The sequence below is a fragment of the Arachis hypogaea genome, chromosome 18 (assembly GCF_003086295.3).
Source record: "Arachis hypogaea cultivar Tifrunner chromosome 18, arahy.Tifrunner.gnm2.J5K5, whole genome shotgun sequence".
NCBI lineage: Eukaryota > Viridiplantae > Streptophyta > Magnoliopsida > Fabales > Fabaceae > Arachis > Arachis hypogaea.
Window position 1 is genome coordinate 130,553,171 of NC_092053.1, and position 18,713 is coordinate 130,571,883.

General features: G+C 38.5%; 1 protein-coding gene across 1 annotated transcript; it reads left to right on the top strand.

Annotated features, from left to right (window-relative positions):
• The first annotated feature begins 1,648 nt into the window (after positions 1 to 1,648).
• On the top strand, positions 1,649 to 10,690 carry LOC112769423 (uncharacterized). The gene is made up of 10 exons (XM_025813945.3): positions 1,649 to 3,344; positions 3,855 to 4,328; positions 4,443 to 4,744; positions 5,441 to 6,160; positions 6,241 to 6,519; positions 6,720 to 6,881; positions 6,998 to 7,936; positions 8,027 to 8,242; positions 9,286 to 9,546; positions 9,892 to 10,690. The coding sequence occupies exons 1-10, from the start codon at positions 1,952 to 1,954 to the stop codon at positions 10,240 to 10,242; spliced, it is 5,097 nt and encodes a 1,698-aa protein (XP_025669730.1). The 5' UTR covers positions 1,649 to 1,951; the 3' UTR covers positions 10,243 to 10,690.
• Positions 10,691 to 18,713: the final 8,023 nt, after the last annotated feature.

Consider the following 18,713-nt stretch of genomic DNA (forward strand, 5'->3'; position numbering starts at 1 on the left):
CAGCGGCAGCAATGGCACAAAATTGTGAGAGAGCAGTTGCGACAAAAATAAAAAAAGATTCAAAATTATGATCAAACATAATTAATTTAAAATTTTATTTTTAAAATTAAAATTAACTTTTTTTAATCTATTGTTTATATTATTCAAAAAAAATGTTGTTCCCCTATACTTTCTCTACTTAAATATTACAAAATGTTTCCTTTAAAATTCAGATACTAAAAGTCCAAAATTAAACTAATTATTAAGTGATAATTCATTACCAAATTGTTCTTTTTCTCTAGGCTTGGCAGTGGAATAGCCAAAATGGACCGATCCAACCTATTTAAATTAGTTTTATTCTCGGATCAGAATATTTTAGTTTAAAACGTTTGTGACTAGTTTATGGGTTAAATAGAATGACCTGTTTATTTTTTTATTTTTTTTATAATATTTAACAAAAAAATCACTTTTTAATAAAAAATATCTTAAATAATTATGGTTCATTTTATTCACGGATCATAATATTTTAGTTTAAACTGTTTACAACTAGTCCGATGAATTAAATAGAATAGTTTGTTTATTTTTTTATTTTATATTTTAAAAAATATTTTAACAAAAATATTACTTTTAAATAAAAAACTTAAAATAAATAGTGAATTTTTAGTTGATAGATTGAATTTTCGAATTAAATTATAAAAAATATTAACAAAAAAGTATTAATTTTTAAAAATTATAAAAAAAATTAAACATACCACTTATTTATTGTGCAAATTAACTTATTTAATTCGTCATTTTTTTTTGGAATTAATCGAGTTCATCTCGTCAAATGGATAAACAGACTTGTGTGATGGATTTAATCCATTTTGATTGCCCTACTTGGCAGTTGGCAGTAGGCAAATTGGCATGACATGAAGCCGAAAACCCTAATTCTCCTCCCACAAACGATGACGTGGCCCCTTTGCAACGAAGGATCCAGTTCCTCCCACCATGACCACGTGCGTTCATTATTGGGCATTCGAAGCCCAATAAAAGGCGTCATGTAACCCATAACCCTATTTTCAGTCTATTCTTAACCCAACCCATTATATTGTTGAGATAATTATTTTCGTGATTAAACACTCACCGCAAATAAAATTCATGTGTAATTTTATTGTACCACATTTCTACTATCTCATCAAACATGTTAATAGGAAGGTCAACAAATTTTATGTTTTATTTATTTTATTTACTAACCAAACACACTAATAAAATAGAAATTCCCTGGACACATTTCATACATTTCATTGTTATCCACATTCCACATCCAAACAAACTTTAATTTAAATAATAAACATTCTAAATTGATCTTCAAACATTTGAAAATTAAACACAATTATATCCTTTAATTTAATCAAACACAATTATTATATTCTTTGCAAATATTTCAAAATGTATTTTATGTTGTTATACTTTTATAGGATAGGATATACCTAAAAACTAAACTTTCCAACATATTATGTACAATTTTTTTTTATATTACCATGTAAATTCAAATACTACATAATCTTTTAGTAATTAATATACAAAGAGAATAAATATATATCTTTTATTGAAGGAGAATAAACATATTAAGATTTAAAAGCTAGAGGTTAATTAAATTATTTATATTAATTAATTAATTATTAATTATAAAGTGAGTTTGAAAACAGAAAATAAATTAGAGATAGAAGCGCAAGATTGCTATCGTGCGCCACGTAACTCGTAAGCAAGATGGCTCAAGATGGCGCAAGATAACCTATGATGCGCCACCCTCCCCATTGTCCAAACCTCTCTCTCTTCTCTTCTTCTTTCACACACCAGACACCACATCCCCCCCTCTCTCTCTGCCTCCTCCTTCATCTATTCTCTCTCTGTTCGCGTTTCGTTCTCTCCGATTCTCATTTTTCATTTCATTTTTCGTTTTTCTTTTCAATTTATCGAACACGGAAAAGCAATGAAGCACACTTCCTCCGAGGCACTCCCTTCTCTCCCCTCCGCACCTCCTTCGTCCGACCAATCACAACCTGCCACGTCATCATCATCCTCCGCTTCCTCATCGGACAAACCCTCGCCTTCATCCTCCTCCGCCGCCGCTGCGGAGGACCTCGCCGTAACCACCCGTGACGGAGGCGGCGGGGCCGCCGCACAGGAGACCGTCGTCGTCGATCGCCGTGGCGAGCACGCCGCAGTGTGCCGATGGACGGTGCAAAATTTCCCGCGAGTGAAGGCACGCGCCCTTTGGAGCAAGTACTTCGAGGTAGGAGGATACGATTGCCGGTTATTGGTGTACCCTAAGGGCGATTCGCAAGCTCTTCCAGGTTACATCTCAATCTATCTTCAAATCATGGACCCTCGCGGCACCTCTTCTTCCAAATGGGACTGTTTCGCCAGTTACCGTCTCGCAATCGTTAACCTCGCCGACGATTCCAAAACCATACACCGCGATTCTTGGCATCGATTCTCCAGCAAGAAGAAATCTCACGGTTGGTGCGATTTCACGCCTTCTTCAACCGTCTTCGATCCCAAACTAGGTTACCTAAACGCCGCCAACGACGGCGTTTTGATCACGGCCGACATACTCATCCTCAACGAGTCCGTTAACTTCACGCGCGATAACAACGAGGTCCAGTCTTCGTCCTCGTTGTCGTCCGGTTCGGCCGCAAGCTCTTCCGTCGTTGCTGGGCCGGTTTCGGATGTTCTGAGTGGAAAGTTCACTTGGAAGGTTCACAATTTTAGTTTGTTTAAGGAGATGATTAAGACGCAGAAGATAATGAGCCCTGTTTTCCCTGCTGGCGAGTGTAATTTGAGGATTAGTGTGTATCAGAGTTCGGTGAATGGTGTTGAGTATTTGTCAATGTGTTTGGAGAGTAAGGACACTGATAAGACTGTGATGTTGTCTGATAGGAGTTGCTGGTGTTTGTTTAGGATGTCTGTGTTGAACCAGAAGCCCGGTTTGAATCATATGCATAGGGATTCGTATGGGAGGTTCGCTGCGGATAATAAGAGTGGCGATAACACGAGTTTGGGGTGGAATGATTATATGAAAATGTCAGATTTCATAGGGACTGAGTCAGGGTTCTTGGTTGATGATACTGCAGTGTTTAGCACCTCGTTTCATGTGATTAAGGAGTTTAGTAGCTTCTCCAAGAATGGGGCTATGATTGCTGGAAGGAGCGTGGGTGGGGCGAGGAAGTCCGATGGCCATATCGGCAAGTTCACTTGGAGGATTGAAAATTTTACCAGATTGAAGGATTTGCTGAAGAAGAGGAAGATTACTGGCCTTTGCATCAAGAGCAGGAGGTTTCAGATTGGTAACCGGGATTGTCGTCTTATTGTTTATCCCAGAGGTGTGGCATTTACTTGCTTTGCAAATCTTTTTTTAGCAATTTATCTTTTACCATTTCCGCTTATATTTAGATACCTATGATTTGATTTGATGTCTTGTGAGCATTTTGGTGCAATTCTTACCTAAATTGACACTATGCTGAAAGAGTGTACTAGGAGCACTTTATACATACACATTTTTTACTCCCCCCCACCCCCACCCCGCACGCGCGCTCTGCGCCCCGCAGCGCGTCCTCCTTTCAAATTAACTTGTGATAAATTGATACTTCATACTTGCGAAGTATATCCGCTGATACAACAAACACACCACATTTTATAGATGATTTTATGGATCTTGGTTTTCCCTGTAGAAATATAGTTCAATCCTTACATTCAGGGGTCTCCCTCCCTCCAAAAAAAAAAAAAGAAAAACATTGAAAAGATTTTTAGGTTGCTGCTTTACAAATAGTTAGAGGCTGGTCCTTAGATGAATGTAGCTTGGTAACACATTTCCATGGTTTTAATGCTATCAGGGCAGTCCCAGCCACCATGCCACCTTTCAGTGTTTCTTGAAGTTACAGATTCTAGGAATACTTCCAGTGATTGGAGTTGTTTTGTTAGTCATCGTTTGTCAGTTGTGAACCAGAGGATGGAGGAGAAGTCTGTCACCAAGGAATCTCAGAACCGCTACTCCAAAGCTGCAAAGGATTGGGGCTGGCGTGAATTTGTGACACTTACAAGTCTCTTTGATCAAGATTCTGGTTTTCTTGTCCAGGACACTGTTATATTCTCTGCTGAAGTTCTTATATTGAAAGAGACATCAATAATGCAAGATTTTACCGATAATGATTCTGAATTGAGCAATGGTGGTTCCCTTGTTGATAGTTTTGGGAAAAGAAGTTCGTTTACATGGAAAGTGGAGAATTTCCTGTCTTTTAAGGAAATCATGGAGACTCGGAAAATCTTCAGTAAATTCTTTCAGGCTGGTGGATGTGAACTTCGGATCGGTAGGTGTTTATTATGAAGATACTGTGCAATCTTTGCATTTTATTCACTGGAAGTTGTTATTGCAGATTTTGCATTTCTTTTTTTAATTAAAAGCTTATGTTTCCATGTAACAGGTGTCTACGAGTCCTTTGATACAATATGTATTTATTTAGAGAGTGACCAGGCTGTCGGTAGCGATCCTGATAAAAACTTCTGGGTCAGATACAGGATGGCTGTTGTGAATCAGAAAAATCCGGCCAAGACAGTGTGGAAAGAATCCTCTATCTGCACAAAGACGTGGAATAATTCCGTTTTACAATTCATGAAGGTCTCAGATATGCTAGAAGCAGATGCAGGGTTTCTTGTCCGTGACACCGTTGTTTTTGTATGCGAAATATTGGACTGCTGCCCTTGGTTTGATTTTGCTGATCTAGAGGTAAGTTCCTATGGGATTGCCCGGTTTATATATTACCTTTTGCACCAACTATTGTTAATGGATGGTACCAAATGTTCTCTCATCTCACAAACAGAGATTGTTTCTATGAAAGATCGTGGATCTTTATTGACTTTAGGTATAAGACTACCTTTATTTGAGTGGATGTCTATGTGATCCCGGCCCTTCTGCCCGAGGTGTTAGTAATTTAACATATAATATCTGCTCTTGCATCTAACTTATATTCTGTATGGTAAGATTGGAACAAGCAAGTTAGGAAATATGGCGTCCTCCTTGGAATTTTTGCTCGTTGTTTGCTGATACGATGCATGGAACAAGCTGATAAGTGACTCAAGTTACAGAAGTTGATTAGTGATTCAGTTCATAATTTTGCATCCCTTGAACTTCGTATTGTATATTTAAACTAGTAAGTTCACACCGAAGAAAAGAAATTGCAAGCATTTTTCTACCCCATGTATGGGCCAAATTATGATTGCAAATATTTTTCTCTCTTAAAAAAGCTTGTGATTATACATGTGTTTTTGGTAGAGAAGGAATTTGTCTCATAGGTTTACCTTCCAGCTTGTCATGTTCTGAATTGAAGTGATACTATTATAGCTACTGATTGTTTTGAATTCATGTCGCTCCCATTGAGAGGTTGCACTTGCCTCTTCTTCTAATGTGATTTTTAATATACAGGTGTTGGCATCAGAGGATGATCAGGATGCATTGACAACTGATCCTGATGAGCTCATTGACTCTGAAGACAGTGAAGGGATAAGTGGAGATGAGGAAGATATTTTCAGAAATCTTCTTTCCCGAGCTGGATTCCATCTGTCATATGGAGATAATCCTTCACAGCCACAGGTTACTTTACGAGAGAAACTTTTAATGGATGCTGGTGCAATTGCTGGGTTTCTGACTGGACTTCGGGTTTATCTTGATGATCCTGCTAAAGTAAAGCGCTTGCTTCTTCCTACCAAGCTCTCTGGTAACTGTGATGGGAATAAGACCAGCAAGGCTGATGAGTCTTCACCTAGTTTGATGAATTTGCTGATGGGAGTTAAAGTATTGCAGCAAGCAATCATTGATTTACTACTGGATATAATGGTTGAATGCTGCCAGCCTTCTGAAGGGGTTCCTGTTGCTGATTCTGTGGATGCATGCTCGAAACCTCCAGATGGCAGTGGAGCTGCTAGTCCTCTTGAGTGTGATAGAGAAAATGGAGCAATTGAGTCAATCCAAGTTCCCGTTTACGAGAGGTTGGATTCTGTTGTTGAAGAGAGTGGCGGTACATCTGCTGTGCAGAGCTCTGATTTAAATGGGAATGTTATTCAGGAAAAGGCTGTTCCTGGACAACCTATTTGTCCACCAGAAACATCTGCTGCTGGTTCAGATAATGCAACTTTACGGTCAAAGGTATAATTTGGTATTAATATGAGGGGATTTTTCTGTTAAATATTATCTATAATTTTGATTGTGTAAATTTGGAACTTCAGACAAAGTGGCCAGAACAGTCTGAGGAGCTCCTGGGATTGATTGTGAACTCACTTAGAGCTTTGGATGGAGCTGTTCCGCAAGGATGTCCAGAGCCAAGACGACGACCTCAGTCTGCACAGAAAATTGCTCTTGTATTGGACAAAGCTCCTAAGCATTTGCAAGCAGACCTTGTTGCACTGGTGCCAAAATTGGTTGAGCTGTCAGAACACCCACTGGCTGCCTGTGCACTTCTTGAGCGACTACAAAAGCCAGATGCAGAACCTTCTTTACGAATACCTGTGAGATAAACCAATATTTATTTTCTCAACACCTTATCTGTAATACGTAGTCTTATAAATTTAATGTCATGGGATTTCATTCCCCCTAGTATATATGCTTCGGCTGCATTTATCTCACTACCAACATAATGCTAAGCATGGTCACATTGTTTTTCTCTCCTATTAATGTCCTTTCTCTTTTTAACTCCTTCCTATCTTAGGTGTTTGAAGCTCTTAATCAACTGGAGTGTGGTAGTGAAGTGTGGGAACGCATTCTGTTTCAGTCGTTTGAACTTTTGACAGATTCAAATGATGAACCCCTTGCTGCGACGATAGATTTTATATTCAAAGCAGCATCTCAATGTCAACACTTACCTGAAGCAGTAAGCTTTAAGATAGTTTGAAATTGCACCATATTTGTTAATATGTTTATCCAAAATATTTTTTGAAGCACTTGTGTTTTTTTTTTTTTTACTTTTTATTTTTATCAATTATGTAGGTTAGGTCTGTTCGTGTAAGGCTGAAAAATCTTGGTCTTGATGTGTCGCCTTGTGTCCTTGACTTCTTGAGCAAGACTATAAATAGTTGGGGTGATGTTGCTGAAACCATACTTAGGGACATTGATTGTGATGATGATTATGGTGATAGTTGCTCAGCTCTGCCTTGTGGAATTTTTTTATTTGGTGAACACAGCACCACTACTGCCGGACTTCATGTGATTGATGAGCAGGCTTTTCGTGCTAGTCGTCATTTTTCTGATATATACATACTGTTTGAGATGTTATCCATTCCTTGTCTTGCTGTTGAAGCCTCTCAAACATTTGAGAAAGCTGTAGCTCGAGGTGTAATAGGGGCTCAGTCTGTAGCCTTAGTATTGGAAAGCCGCCTTTCTCAAAGATTGAGTAATGGTGCCAGATATGTTTCTGAAAATTTTCAGCATCCAGAGGGTGCATCAGAGGGAGATGTAAGTGAGCAACTTGGAGTTCAAAGGGAGGATTTTACTTCAGTTCTTGGTCTTGCTGAAACTTTGGCCCTTTCGAAAGACCAATGTGTGAGGGAATTTGTGAAGTTGCTTTACACGATATTGTTTAGATGGTATGCCAATGAATCTTACCGGGGGAGGATGCTGAAGAGGCTTGTTGACCGTGCCACTAGCACAGCAGATGCCGGTCGTGAAGTAGATTTTGATTTGGATGTCTTAGTTACTTTAGTCTGTGAGGAGCAGGAGATTATTCGACCTGTTTTGAGTATGATCCGTGAAGTTGCTGAACTTGCAAATGTTGACCGGGCTGCTCTGTGGCACCAGTTATGCGCTAGTGAAGATGAAATTATTCGTGTTCGTGAAGAAAGCAAAATTGAGATTTCTAATATGGCTAAGGAAAAAGCTATTATAGCACAAAAACTGAGTGAATCCGAGGCCACAAGCAATCGCCTCAAGGTATTTCATGTCCTAATCATTTATATACTGTGGTTATCTCTTAATTTGCTTTAATAGAATTTTTTACTGATCCAATTTATGTTTCAACAGTCTGAAATGAGGACTGAGATGGATCGGTTTTCTCGAGAAAAGAAGGAAATATTAGAACAGGTTCAAGAAGTTGAGAGTCAGCTTGAGTGGCTTCGTTCGGAGCGGGATGAAGAAATAACAAAGCTTTCTGCGGAGAAGAAAGTTCTTCAGGACCGTTTACACGATGCAGAGACACAAATTTCTCAGTTGAAATCTCGAAAACGTGATGAATTGAAGGTATTAGATATAATACACTTGTTTACATTATGAAAAGAGAAACCACTTGCTTATATCAATGTTAGTATATATTGCTGCACTACAATGACTATATGTACATAGTTAATGAGCCTGCTGCTTGAATAGAAAGTAGTAATGTTTCAGTTACGTTTGTGCGCGCGCCGTTGTATACCAAAACCCAAAATATCTTCACCTAATTTTGCCAAATATTGTCGGAAGGTAATCGGCCTTCTGTTTTCACTTCAGCTGATGTATTACTCCCCTGCTAGGAACAGTTCTGATTCTTCCTAAACTAACCACTTGATCTCTCAAAGATACACGTAGCATCAATGTGGTTCCTGAAAGTTTTTACATTAATTTAACTCTTAAAAGCTATATTGATGTCAGTTTAGTCCTTGAAAAATTTGACATCAGTTTGTCTTTAAAAAATATATGTAATGTCAGTTGTATCATTTAGGAGTGAACTGATGTAAAAATCTTTCAAGGACTAGACCAATGTGTATCTTTAAGAGACTAAATAGTTAGTTTCATGTTCAAGTAAATATTAATTTCATCACAAAGTTTGCGTGGTCTTGTGTGCTTTACCTTCAGGTCATATTTATGCTTTTGAGTGAGGGGGCATATTAAATGCCACAACTCATTTCTAGGTTTCCATTCAGCGCACGTTTTTTTCAGGAAACTTTTTTCTTGTGTTGAATCTCCTTTTCCGAATCAACCTTTGGTCCTTTCTTTTGTCATTCATCATATTACCCAATATAAATATAAATAAAATGAAGAATTACTTTATTATTCTCATTTCCTTGTTTGGATCAGTAATTTTGTTGCTGGATCTGATACATCATGACTGCCAAAACAAATAATAGAGGAATTAGAAAGCAGCTTGATCTAATCTTTTGACGTGAAAACTGTATGCTCAGGAGATTACTGTCCTCCATTTTTTGTTCTACATTTGAAATTAGTTTTCCTTTGAGAATTAATTTTAATTTGTATGATATATATAAGCATGTCAGTTGTAAATTAATTTTGATTTGTATTGTCCACAGAAAGTAGTAAAAGAGAAAAATGCACTGGCTGAAAGATTGAAGAATGCTGAAGCTGCACGCAAGAGATTTGATGAAGAACTGAAAAGATTTGCAACAGAGAATGTAACACGGGAAGAAATCCGGCAATCACTTGAGGATGAAGTCCGTAGACTGACTCAAACAGTAGGGCAAACCGAGGGAGAAAAGCGGGAGAAGGAAGAGCAGGTTGCTAGGTGTGAAGCATATATTGATGGCATGGAATCTAAGTTGCAAGCCTGCCAGGTTTGTCTTGATATGGAGATTGCACTTGTCTATTATTTATATTATATCATGGTATATATTTACACGTTTGACTTATACAATGAGGTTAAGCATATTTAAGTTTCAGTGCTACCTGTTAATTGCATGTTTTATTAACTGTAATGTTGAATTTATTGAGCAAAATAATGTATACTGTTTTTCCATGACTAGCAACATTCCATTTAGTTCTTTATCCTTAGAATCAGAAGACCAACCTTTATGCTTGTGTTGTTTGTTTTCCATGTATTCGCATACTAATTAGTCTATGCCATACACCTTGGAAATATGCAAATCGAAAGTCCTAATGTGTTTGTTTTCTTTTTGCAGCAATATATTCACACGCTAGAGGCCTCCCTCCAGGAGGAAATGTCGCGACATGCCCCTCTGTATGGTGCCGGTCTGGAAGCTCTATCAATGAAAGAGTTGGAAACACTATCACGTATTCATGAAGATGGGCTGAGGCAGATCCACGCCCTTCAACAGCGTAAAGGGAGTCCTGCCGGGAGTCCACTTATGAGCCCCCATGGCCATGGTCTCCCCCACAGCCACGGATTATATCCTGCTGCATCTCTGCCGATGGCCGTTGGGATGCCCCCACAAATCATCCCAAATGGGGTAGGGATCCATAGCAATGGCCATGTGAATGGTGCAGTTGGACCTTGGTTTAATCACACTTGAATTCTTCCCCCATAGGATCCAATTCTTTTGAGTTATTTCTTTGGCATGATAGCTGGTAGGGCTGTTGGGTAGGAAGAAAGGTTGGTTGAAATTTTGCCACAAATGTTAGGAAGTGACACCAATGGAACTATCAGTTGCAAATGCCATACTCATTTGCGCCTACTTTTTTTGGTTTAAAAAAAGAATTAATTACAGGCCTTTTAAGTTTTCATAGATATAGTATGTTTCCACATAGTTTAGTTTGGCCAAAGTGGTTGAATCCTATTTTTATTTTTGTCATGGCCAGAATTGAACCGCTGTAAGAAATCTTGATTGATAGTTTGAATACGTAATCAACATAGAGATCTGAGATCCTCTTCCCACTGACTGACACTCATTGGTGAGAAAAACAGTTATTCCTCGTCTGATCCACTTTTAATGTCTGAATAAAATCCTCTCTTGTCGGCAATCATTTTTCTGCCCTGTAGTTTGTGTTTCTCTTACAGTTTAGCCCTTTGCCCGTACGGAATGCAATGAGAATGGTATTTATTGATTGAGATCTGAGAAAAAAGTCATTGTCATAACGATGAATTATTATATTCTGGTACATATTTTCAATTTCTATTGCTCGAGAGTTGAGAATATAGAAATATATTTCAATCATAGAAATTAAAATGATATTTATTATGCAGTACTCCATAAAATAAAGGCATGCTAGTCAAATATGCTTCTTGCAGCATTTATTCCCCTGACTAAACTAAAGGACAATTTCTTCTTTCTGAAAAACAACTAATTTTGCCTTGTTATTTGTTTCTTCAAAAGGAAGCCAGCCATTTCTTAAATAATTTTTTCATCCTAGATTCTCTTGGCTCTTGCTGTTCTACTGGGGTTTCTTTTTTCTCTTTTATTTTAAGGATAAAATTAATTTTTGGTTTCTTCATTAAACCTTTATGAAGCTGAGACGTGCCCGGCGCAGCATGCATTGAGTATCTTTTTTGAAAAATAAAAGAATTCAGTGCAAAACTATAGCAGTCGAATGTACCGGGGAAAAGAAAAATAATATTAGAGGATCAATATTTTTAGCGTAAAAGAGAAAAAAGTTGATTAGTGTTTATTCAAATATAAGATAAAATAAAAAAAAAAAAGGTTAATCACCTAGAATTTCTCTACAAAAAACTATACCTGAGGAAATTAATAGGACTATGGACGAAAGTTATTTCCTCGGTTTTTGTTGTTAATTTCAATCTGCCTTACATAAAAGAATATTATTATGTTATATTTAATGTTAACAAAGTGAGATTGATTGTATCATATATATTGATATGTTGTCATTACTTCTGAAAATTTTTCCTAAAGACATTATTACCAGAAAAAAATTGATAATCTCACAAAATGCAATTATGTTATATAGATATAAAAAATTAATATGAAATCACTATATATTTATATTTATAATCAAATTTTATGATCATAATAATCAAACTTTGATTATAAATATAAATTTAATTTAAAATTTGATTATCTTACATATGAAGTTTAATTATAAATATGTATCAAGTTTGATTATATTATTTATAAAACTTGATTATATTTGTCTTCTTGTATAAGTGGTGATTTCTTGCATACATGATTGTTGGTTTATAATTTCAGAAACTCTTGGTTGGCAGTTTTTAATGATTTTGATCCGTATTTGATCAATATAAATATTAAATTATCTTCAACAAATAAATTTTATATTTAAATAAATTTAGATAAATATAGGTGTAAATAATATTAATTCATGTATGTAAATTCTGATAAATATATGTATAAATTATATATTTTTTTAATGCAAATTCTATAAATGTGGTGCAAATTATTTCTATATTAAAGAACTATTATAATTTATTATTCTTGGTCACCAGTTAGTCATTAATGTTTAAAAATATGAGATAAAATATATTATTGAATTACTAGATTATACTTTTTGTTTTTGATATTGGAGTAGCAATGGTATTTTTTTAAAATGTGGACTGCTGTCTGCTGAGGTGCTATTCTTAAATGTGGAATTATTTAATTAGAGAAACAGAAATCAGACCGTTCGATTTATGAGAGGTACAAAAATTGGACCGAGAAATTTCTATTAAGAAAAAGAGTTATTCTCCACATACAAGCATTTTCCCATACAAGTCATACAAGTCATTTATATTCATGCGTTTTTTCACGTTTTTTTCCGTGCCTTTTTTTCTTCTTCTTTCTTCGTGCATCCTCTTCTTCGTAATTTTTCTCTCTCGTTATCGTCGTCATCAATACCACATCTTTCTCCTCCTTCTCTTCCTCCTCCTTTTTTCATTGAAATTTTTTCTCCTCTTTTCGTTTTCTCTTTCTCATTCATCATCAGTTATCTCGTTGTTGAAGATAATAAATAGAGTAGACTACCATTTTTACCCATGGAAGTTGAAAACGCTGACAAATCTACCCACAAGAGACGGAAACTACCAAATGTGTCCATCAATCATGAGTTCCGTGGGACGAAACTAACCAATCCATATTTCGGTGTTGACTCCGTCAGTAACACTCCCTACGTGGCACTTCACGGCGTGACATGGCTTGGGAGGCTGCACACGTGGATATTATAATTATAATTAGTTAAAAAAATAATTGAATTTTGAATTTTTTTTTGAAAAAAAAAGGGAAATTAGAAATGAACAGTTAGCAAAGGTTTTTCATCTTCGCGCGATTCAGAAAACAAAGGGTACAGCCCTAGGAAGAAACTGTTCATCTTCAACAATTAAAGAAAACCTCCCAGGCCGACGATAATCTCCGTATTGAAGAGAGGGTGCTTGTTGGCGTGGACCGTTTGGGCGGGTGGAGTTGCGTGGTGTCATCCATAGGTAAGTAGTAACCATTCGTCTCTATGTGATGGTTTTCTTGTTTTCGGTGCATGGTTGTGGAAACTGGGTTTTTATTAGGGTGTGCTTGTATTTGCTATGATTTGGTTGTTAATTAGGGTGTGTCTGTTTGCAGATGGCAACTATCCACATTACGTTAGTGATTAGTCACAGAGAAAAATTTCAAAAGGGTGATGATGGCAGAGTGGCATACATTGGGGGTGAGAAAATAGAGATTGAACGAGTGAATGTCGATACCCTAAATAGGTTCTTCATGAATGACTTAGTAAAGGATATAGGGTACACTGATGTGAGCGAGCTTTACTGGCTTGAACCTGGGAAGGAGTTGGATGGTGGGTTGAGGTTGCTTAGACTTGACATGGATGTGGTGACTATGTACGAAGCAGCCATCGCTAATGGGAGGAGAGTGGAGGTGTTCACTAAGCATCCAGTTAACCTTCCTGAGTTTGCAGAAGAAAACAATGAACCTGAAGAGGATCTTGAGATTTTAAATGTTACGAAGACCCCAGTGAAGCACAGAACCAAACTGTGTGTTAGGAGACCCCCAACACCAAAGAAGAAGCACAAGAAAGTGGTGAAGATCAGTGAGACTGAAGGAGGTATGCCTGGACCGGATACCCAAACAGAACAACCAAAAGTAGGCAGTGACGAACCAAATCTCCCCACACACTCACCAAAGGTAACCTTCGAAGAGCCACCAAGGATCATTCAAACCCCGGATGCACCCACCGAACCCAATTTGCCTCCACATGAGCCGTTGATCAAGACTCCTCCAGAGCCTCAACAACCATGTGTTTCAGTTGGAAGTCATGAAACTGGGCACCGAAATCCAGTGTCTGCGGAGTCAGTGGCTCCCACAGTTGATAAAGGGCCTCCGGAATCTAATGAGATTTTCACACAATATATTCCACAACTTTGCAATGAACCAGAGTCTTAAGAGAAGACCATTCAGAATGAGAATAGAACACCTTGTGAAGAGAGTCAACCTAGCAGTTCACAGCCCGAACCGTCTACAAACCCAGATGTGGGTGGTGGTAGTCCAAAGAAGCGGAAGAGACGATCAACAGTCAGGCCTCCTCCATCAGGGCAAACGTTCATACCTAACCAGGATCCAAACAAGCATCCTTCAATCTTTATACCTATGGAGGGTGAAGATATGGCTGGGCCAAGTGCAGGGATGCATTGTTACGAGTCTGAAGAGCTGGATTCTGTTGCAAGTGATGATGAAGATAGTCAGCAAGCAGCATTTCCTCAAGCTAATCCCGATGCTCCAGTTAGGGAGGTAAGGCTGGAGGTTGGGATGGAATTTGAGAATCTGGAGCATTTCAAGAAGGCAGTTAGGAAGTTCAACATCAACCTAGGGCGAAGCATATTCTTTCCAAGAGTTGATTCAACTAGGTGCAAGGCCATATGTTATGACGAGGATTGCCCATGGAAGATATATTGTGTAAAACGGTCGTTTCCATTAAGCTTCCAGGTGAAGACCTTTGTCAACAAACATACCTGCAGCAGAGTTAATAAGAACAAATCTGCAGATGGAAAATGGGTTGTTGAAGAGCTTGAGGACAAGATCCGTGACCATCCAGACATGACTCAAAGGCAGGCACAGGATTTTTTCAAGAAGGAGTTTGATGTGATTGTCAATGAGAGGAAGATATACCGTGCAATGGTGAAGGCGAAAGAACTAATAGAAGGATCAGAGATAGCTCAGTATGCACTTCTACGGGATTATGCTAATGAAATTATAAGGACCAACCTTGGCTCCACCGTAAGGATTAGCACTGATTATGTCGAAGGGACTGGGTATAAATTCAAAAGAATTTACATATGCTTGGAAGGGTGTAAGAAGGGCTTCTCGGTTGGCTGCAGGCCTTTTATCAGGTTAGATGGTACTTTTTTGAAGGGATACTACCCTGGGCAGTTGTTGACTGCGATCGGCCACGATGCCAATAATCATATATACCCTATAGCCTATGCTGTGGTGGAGTGCGAATGCAAGGATAGTTGGAAGTGGTTTCTCGAACTTCTCCAACAAGACTTAGGGGACGCAGCTATCAATGGAATTAACTTCATGTCAGACATGTAGAAGGTAATGGTCTCAATTCTTAGTTACTGCTTTATATAGTTACTGCTTTCCTTCTTTATATTGTTACTGCTTTACTTTTCCCACTAGGGCCTTTATATAGTTACTGCTTTCCTTCTTCATAGGGGATAATGATTTACTTGCTTTACTTTTCCCACTAGGGCCTCATCCCAGCTATGCGTGAAGTAAACCCAGGTGCTCATCATAGATATTGTGCTATGCACATATGGCAGAACTTCAGAAAATAGTGGGGTGATACAGAGTTGAAGATGGCAATGTGGAGGTGTGCCAAGGCCACAACCTCCCAAGAGTTCAATGCTGTACTGGATCGGATCAGACGGGTTAATCCACATGCTTAGGAGTATCTGAACAGGATCCCTCCAAGTCAATGGAGTAGGTCTGGCTTTAGCGAATACCCAAAGTCTGACAATTACACGAACAACAACTGCGAATCGTTCAATTCTAGGATCAAGAAGATGAGAGGGAAGCCTATTATAACTATGCTGGAAGAGGTGAGGGTTTACATGATGAGCATAATTGCTAGAAACAAGAAGGCATTGGTGGGATATAACGGAGTTATCACTCCGGTGCAGCAGAGTAGGCTGGAAAAAGAGAAAAGGGAGAACAATAAGTGGCAGCCGTTTCCCACTGGAGATGATCCTGAAAATGTGTATGAAGTTCAGTGCTTGCCACATAAGGTTATGGTGGACTTAGGAAAGAGGACTTGCAGTTGCAGATTTTGGCAACTGATTGGCTTGCCATGCAGGCATGCATGTGCTGCCCTTGCATACCAGAATAGGCGACCAGAGGAACATGCACACAACTGGCTTTCCATGGGGGCATATAACAGCACATACCAGTTCCCCATCCAACCTGTTCCAAGTCAAGAATACTGGGAGCATGTTGACCTACCACCTGTACTGCCACCAGTATACAAGAAGCAGATTGGGAGGCCAAAGTCCAAAAGAGACAAAAGAAACGACACCCCAAAGGAACCCACCCCAGATCCACATAGGGCCCCCATAAAGTATGGCCCCATCACCTGCAAGTATTGCCTAAAGGTAAATCATACTTCATATGTTACATCACTTATGAATTCATGTTCCACGTTTTGTTTCATTCCACATGTTACTGCGGACTGGACATAACAGTCGCAGTTGTTCCAAGAAGAAGGAGGCAATGGCTTGGAGTGCTGGGGGACAAAGTGCAAGTCAACACCCACCTGCTGCGGATGACGAAGAGGAGGCGGCAAGACTGGAGGAGATGTTATGGGAGGAAACTCTTGAAGCTGTTGAAGCAGCTGAAGCAGCAGCAACTCAGCCCCCGCCTGTAACTCTATTGATTTATTTTGCAATCCCATTTTACAAGTTAGAAGTTTTATGTCATTATGTCACTCATACGTTTCTATCTGAACAGGAGACCACCCCAGTTAGGCCACCTACTGCAAAAAGGCCACCAAAGAAGAAGAAGAATGTGAGGAGACCGCCACCAACTAGTCAGCAACCACGACCTCCTCCGCCGATTGTCAGCCCAACAACACCAACTACTACTAGTTCATCACCCCCAGCCTCTGATGTGCCACCCACTGTGACACCTCAAACTATGCAAGCTGCCTCCCAGGGTACTACTTCAAGGTTCATGGAGTTCATGCCAACTCCCATAGTTAGAGTATCAACCACAAGGAGGTGGCCGCAGCCAGCCTTCCGTCCGCCAGGCAAAAAGGGGTCAACAACTGCACAGTTGAAAGAGGGGTCAAGCGGAAGCAGCAACTCCACTCCAATTCCGTGAAGCAATAGTTTTATAACTTATTTTTTTTTGTAATCCTGTTGGCAGTTTATCGTACAATTGTTGGATCAAGAAACATATTATGCCTTATTTTGTTTACGTTTTGATAACTCTTAGTACAATCTTGCACGTTTCTGTAAGCCAGTTACTACATACTTATCAGGATATTATTCCTGTCTTTGATGTTATTTTGGACCAGAAAGTAAACAAGAATTGCAATTAGTACCAGATAATTTTTTCATGTTACATAACTTATAAGGTTACATCTGACATTAATTGGATACCATGTGTGCACAAATGACATATTTCGAATCGATCATGGGTATTTTTGTCATGATCTTACACTAACAACTAATAGGGATCAAACCCTCCTAAGAATCAGATACACAGTGCACACAACATTACAAACCACAGCCATTGATATCATCAGAAGCCAAAACCTAATTTTTCTAAATTCAGCTTCAAAGCTCCCTAATCTGGTGAGCATCTTCACTTCAGCCTCAGCCTCATCAACATCTTCCTGCATCTTTCTTTCTGACAGTGCTCTCCTCAAACCCTCACCCTCCCACTGCCCTTCCATTTCATCTACCCATGCAAAGAAGTTGGAGTCCGAGTTCTATCCATGACAAAAAAAGTAAAATCAGATGCACATTCAGCTCCCACAAAATAGGATGTACAACGGGTTACCTTCCAATTGGGACAACGGACGAACCACCTCCCAGGATTCATCGCTGTCCCGGACTATAACAGCGTCACCCCCAACCCACAGAAACATCTGCCATTGAACTTCCTATCATGCACCCGTTTTGAAATTGAGCTTCCAGACACACTACCGCTGCCATTCGAAGGTAGAGTAAAGAGTCTTCGCCTTGACATTGGTATAATTTCGAAGATTATTGTGAATCTAGGGTTCGTGCTTTGGATGAAAGCATGTTTGAATTTGGGAAATTTTGAGGTTGAGGGTACATTATAATGGTCAGACATGTCAGCAATCCACGTGTGCAGCCCTCCAAGCCATGTCACGCCGTGAAGTGCCACGTAGGGAGTGTTACTGACGGAGTCAACACCGGAATATGGATTGGTTAGTTTCGTCCCACGGAACTCATGATTGATAGACACATTTGGTAGTTTCCGTCTCTTGTGGGTAGATTTATCAGCGTTTTCAACTTTCATGGGTAGAAATGGTAGTTTACTCTAATAAATAATTCAGGTTCAGATTGTCAATTGGACCAAAACGAAATTGATTATTGTTTTGAATCCAAGGCTAAGGTGTGATTTAATTTAGAAGAAAAAATATAGCATTAGAGGAAACATTTTTCTGCAGCAAATTTGGGTGTAGTACGAAGATATTTGGGTGTAACACGAAGATATTTGGGTGTATTTTAAGAATTTTTGGGTGTATTTTTATTCTGATAAGTTCTGCATAATTCAAAACTCTTCTTCTTCCTCCTTCTCATATTCTACTGTTTCTTTTTTTCTTTTTATCATCATCACCATCTTCTTCTTTTTTTTTCTTATTCATTTTTTTTATTTTACCTTATCAAGTTTCTTCTTGTTTTATTCTCTTAACAAGAATAAAAATAAAAAATCAAACAAAGAAGAAGAAAAAATACATAATGCTGCAAAATTACTTGAAAGAGAATGAATTTACATTCATTTAACTAAAAGAAAGAAAGAAATAAGGAAAAAAAGAAGAAGAAAAAAATGCAGCATTAGAGAAAATATTTTTCTGT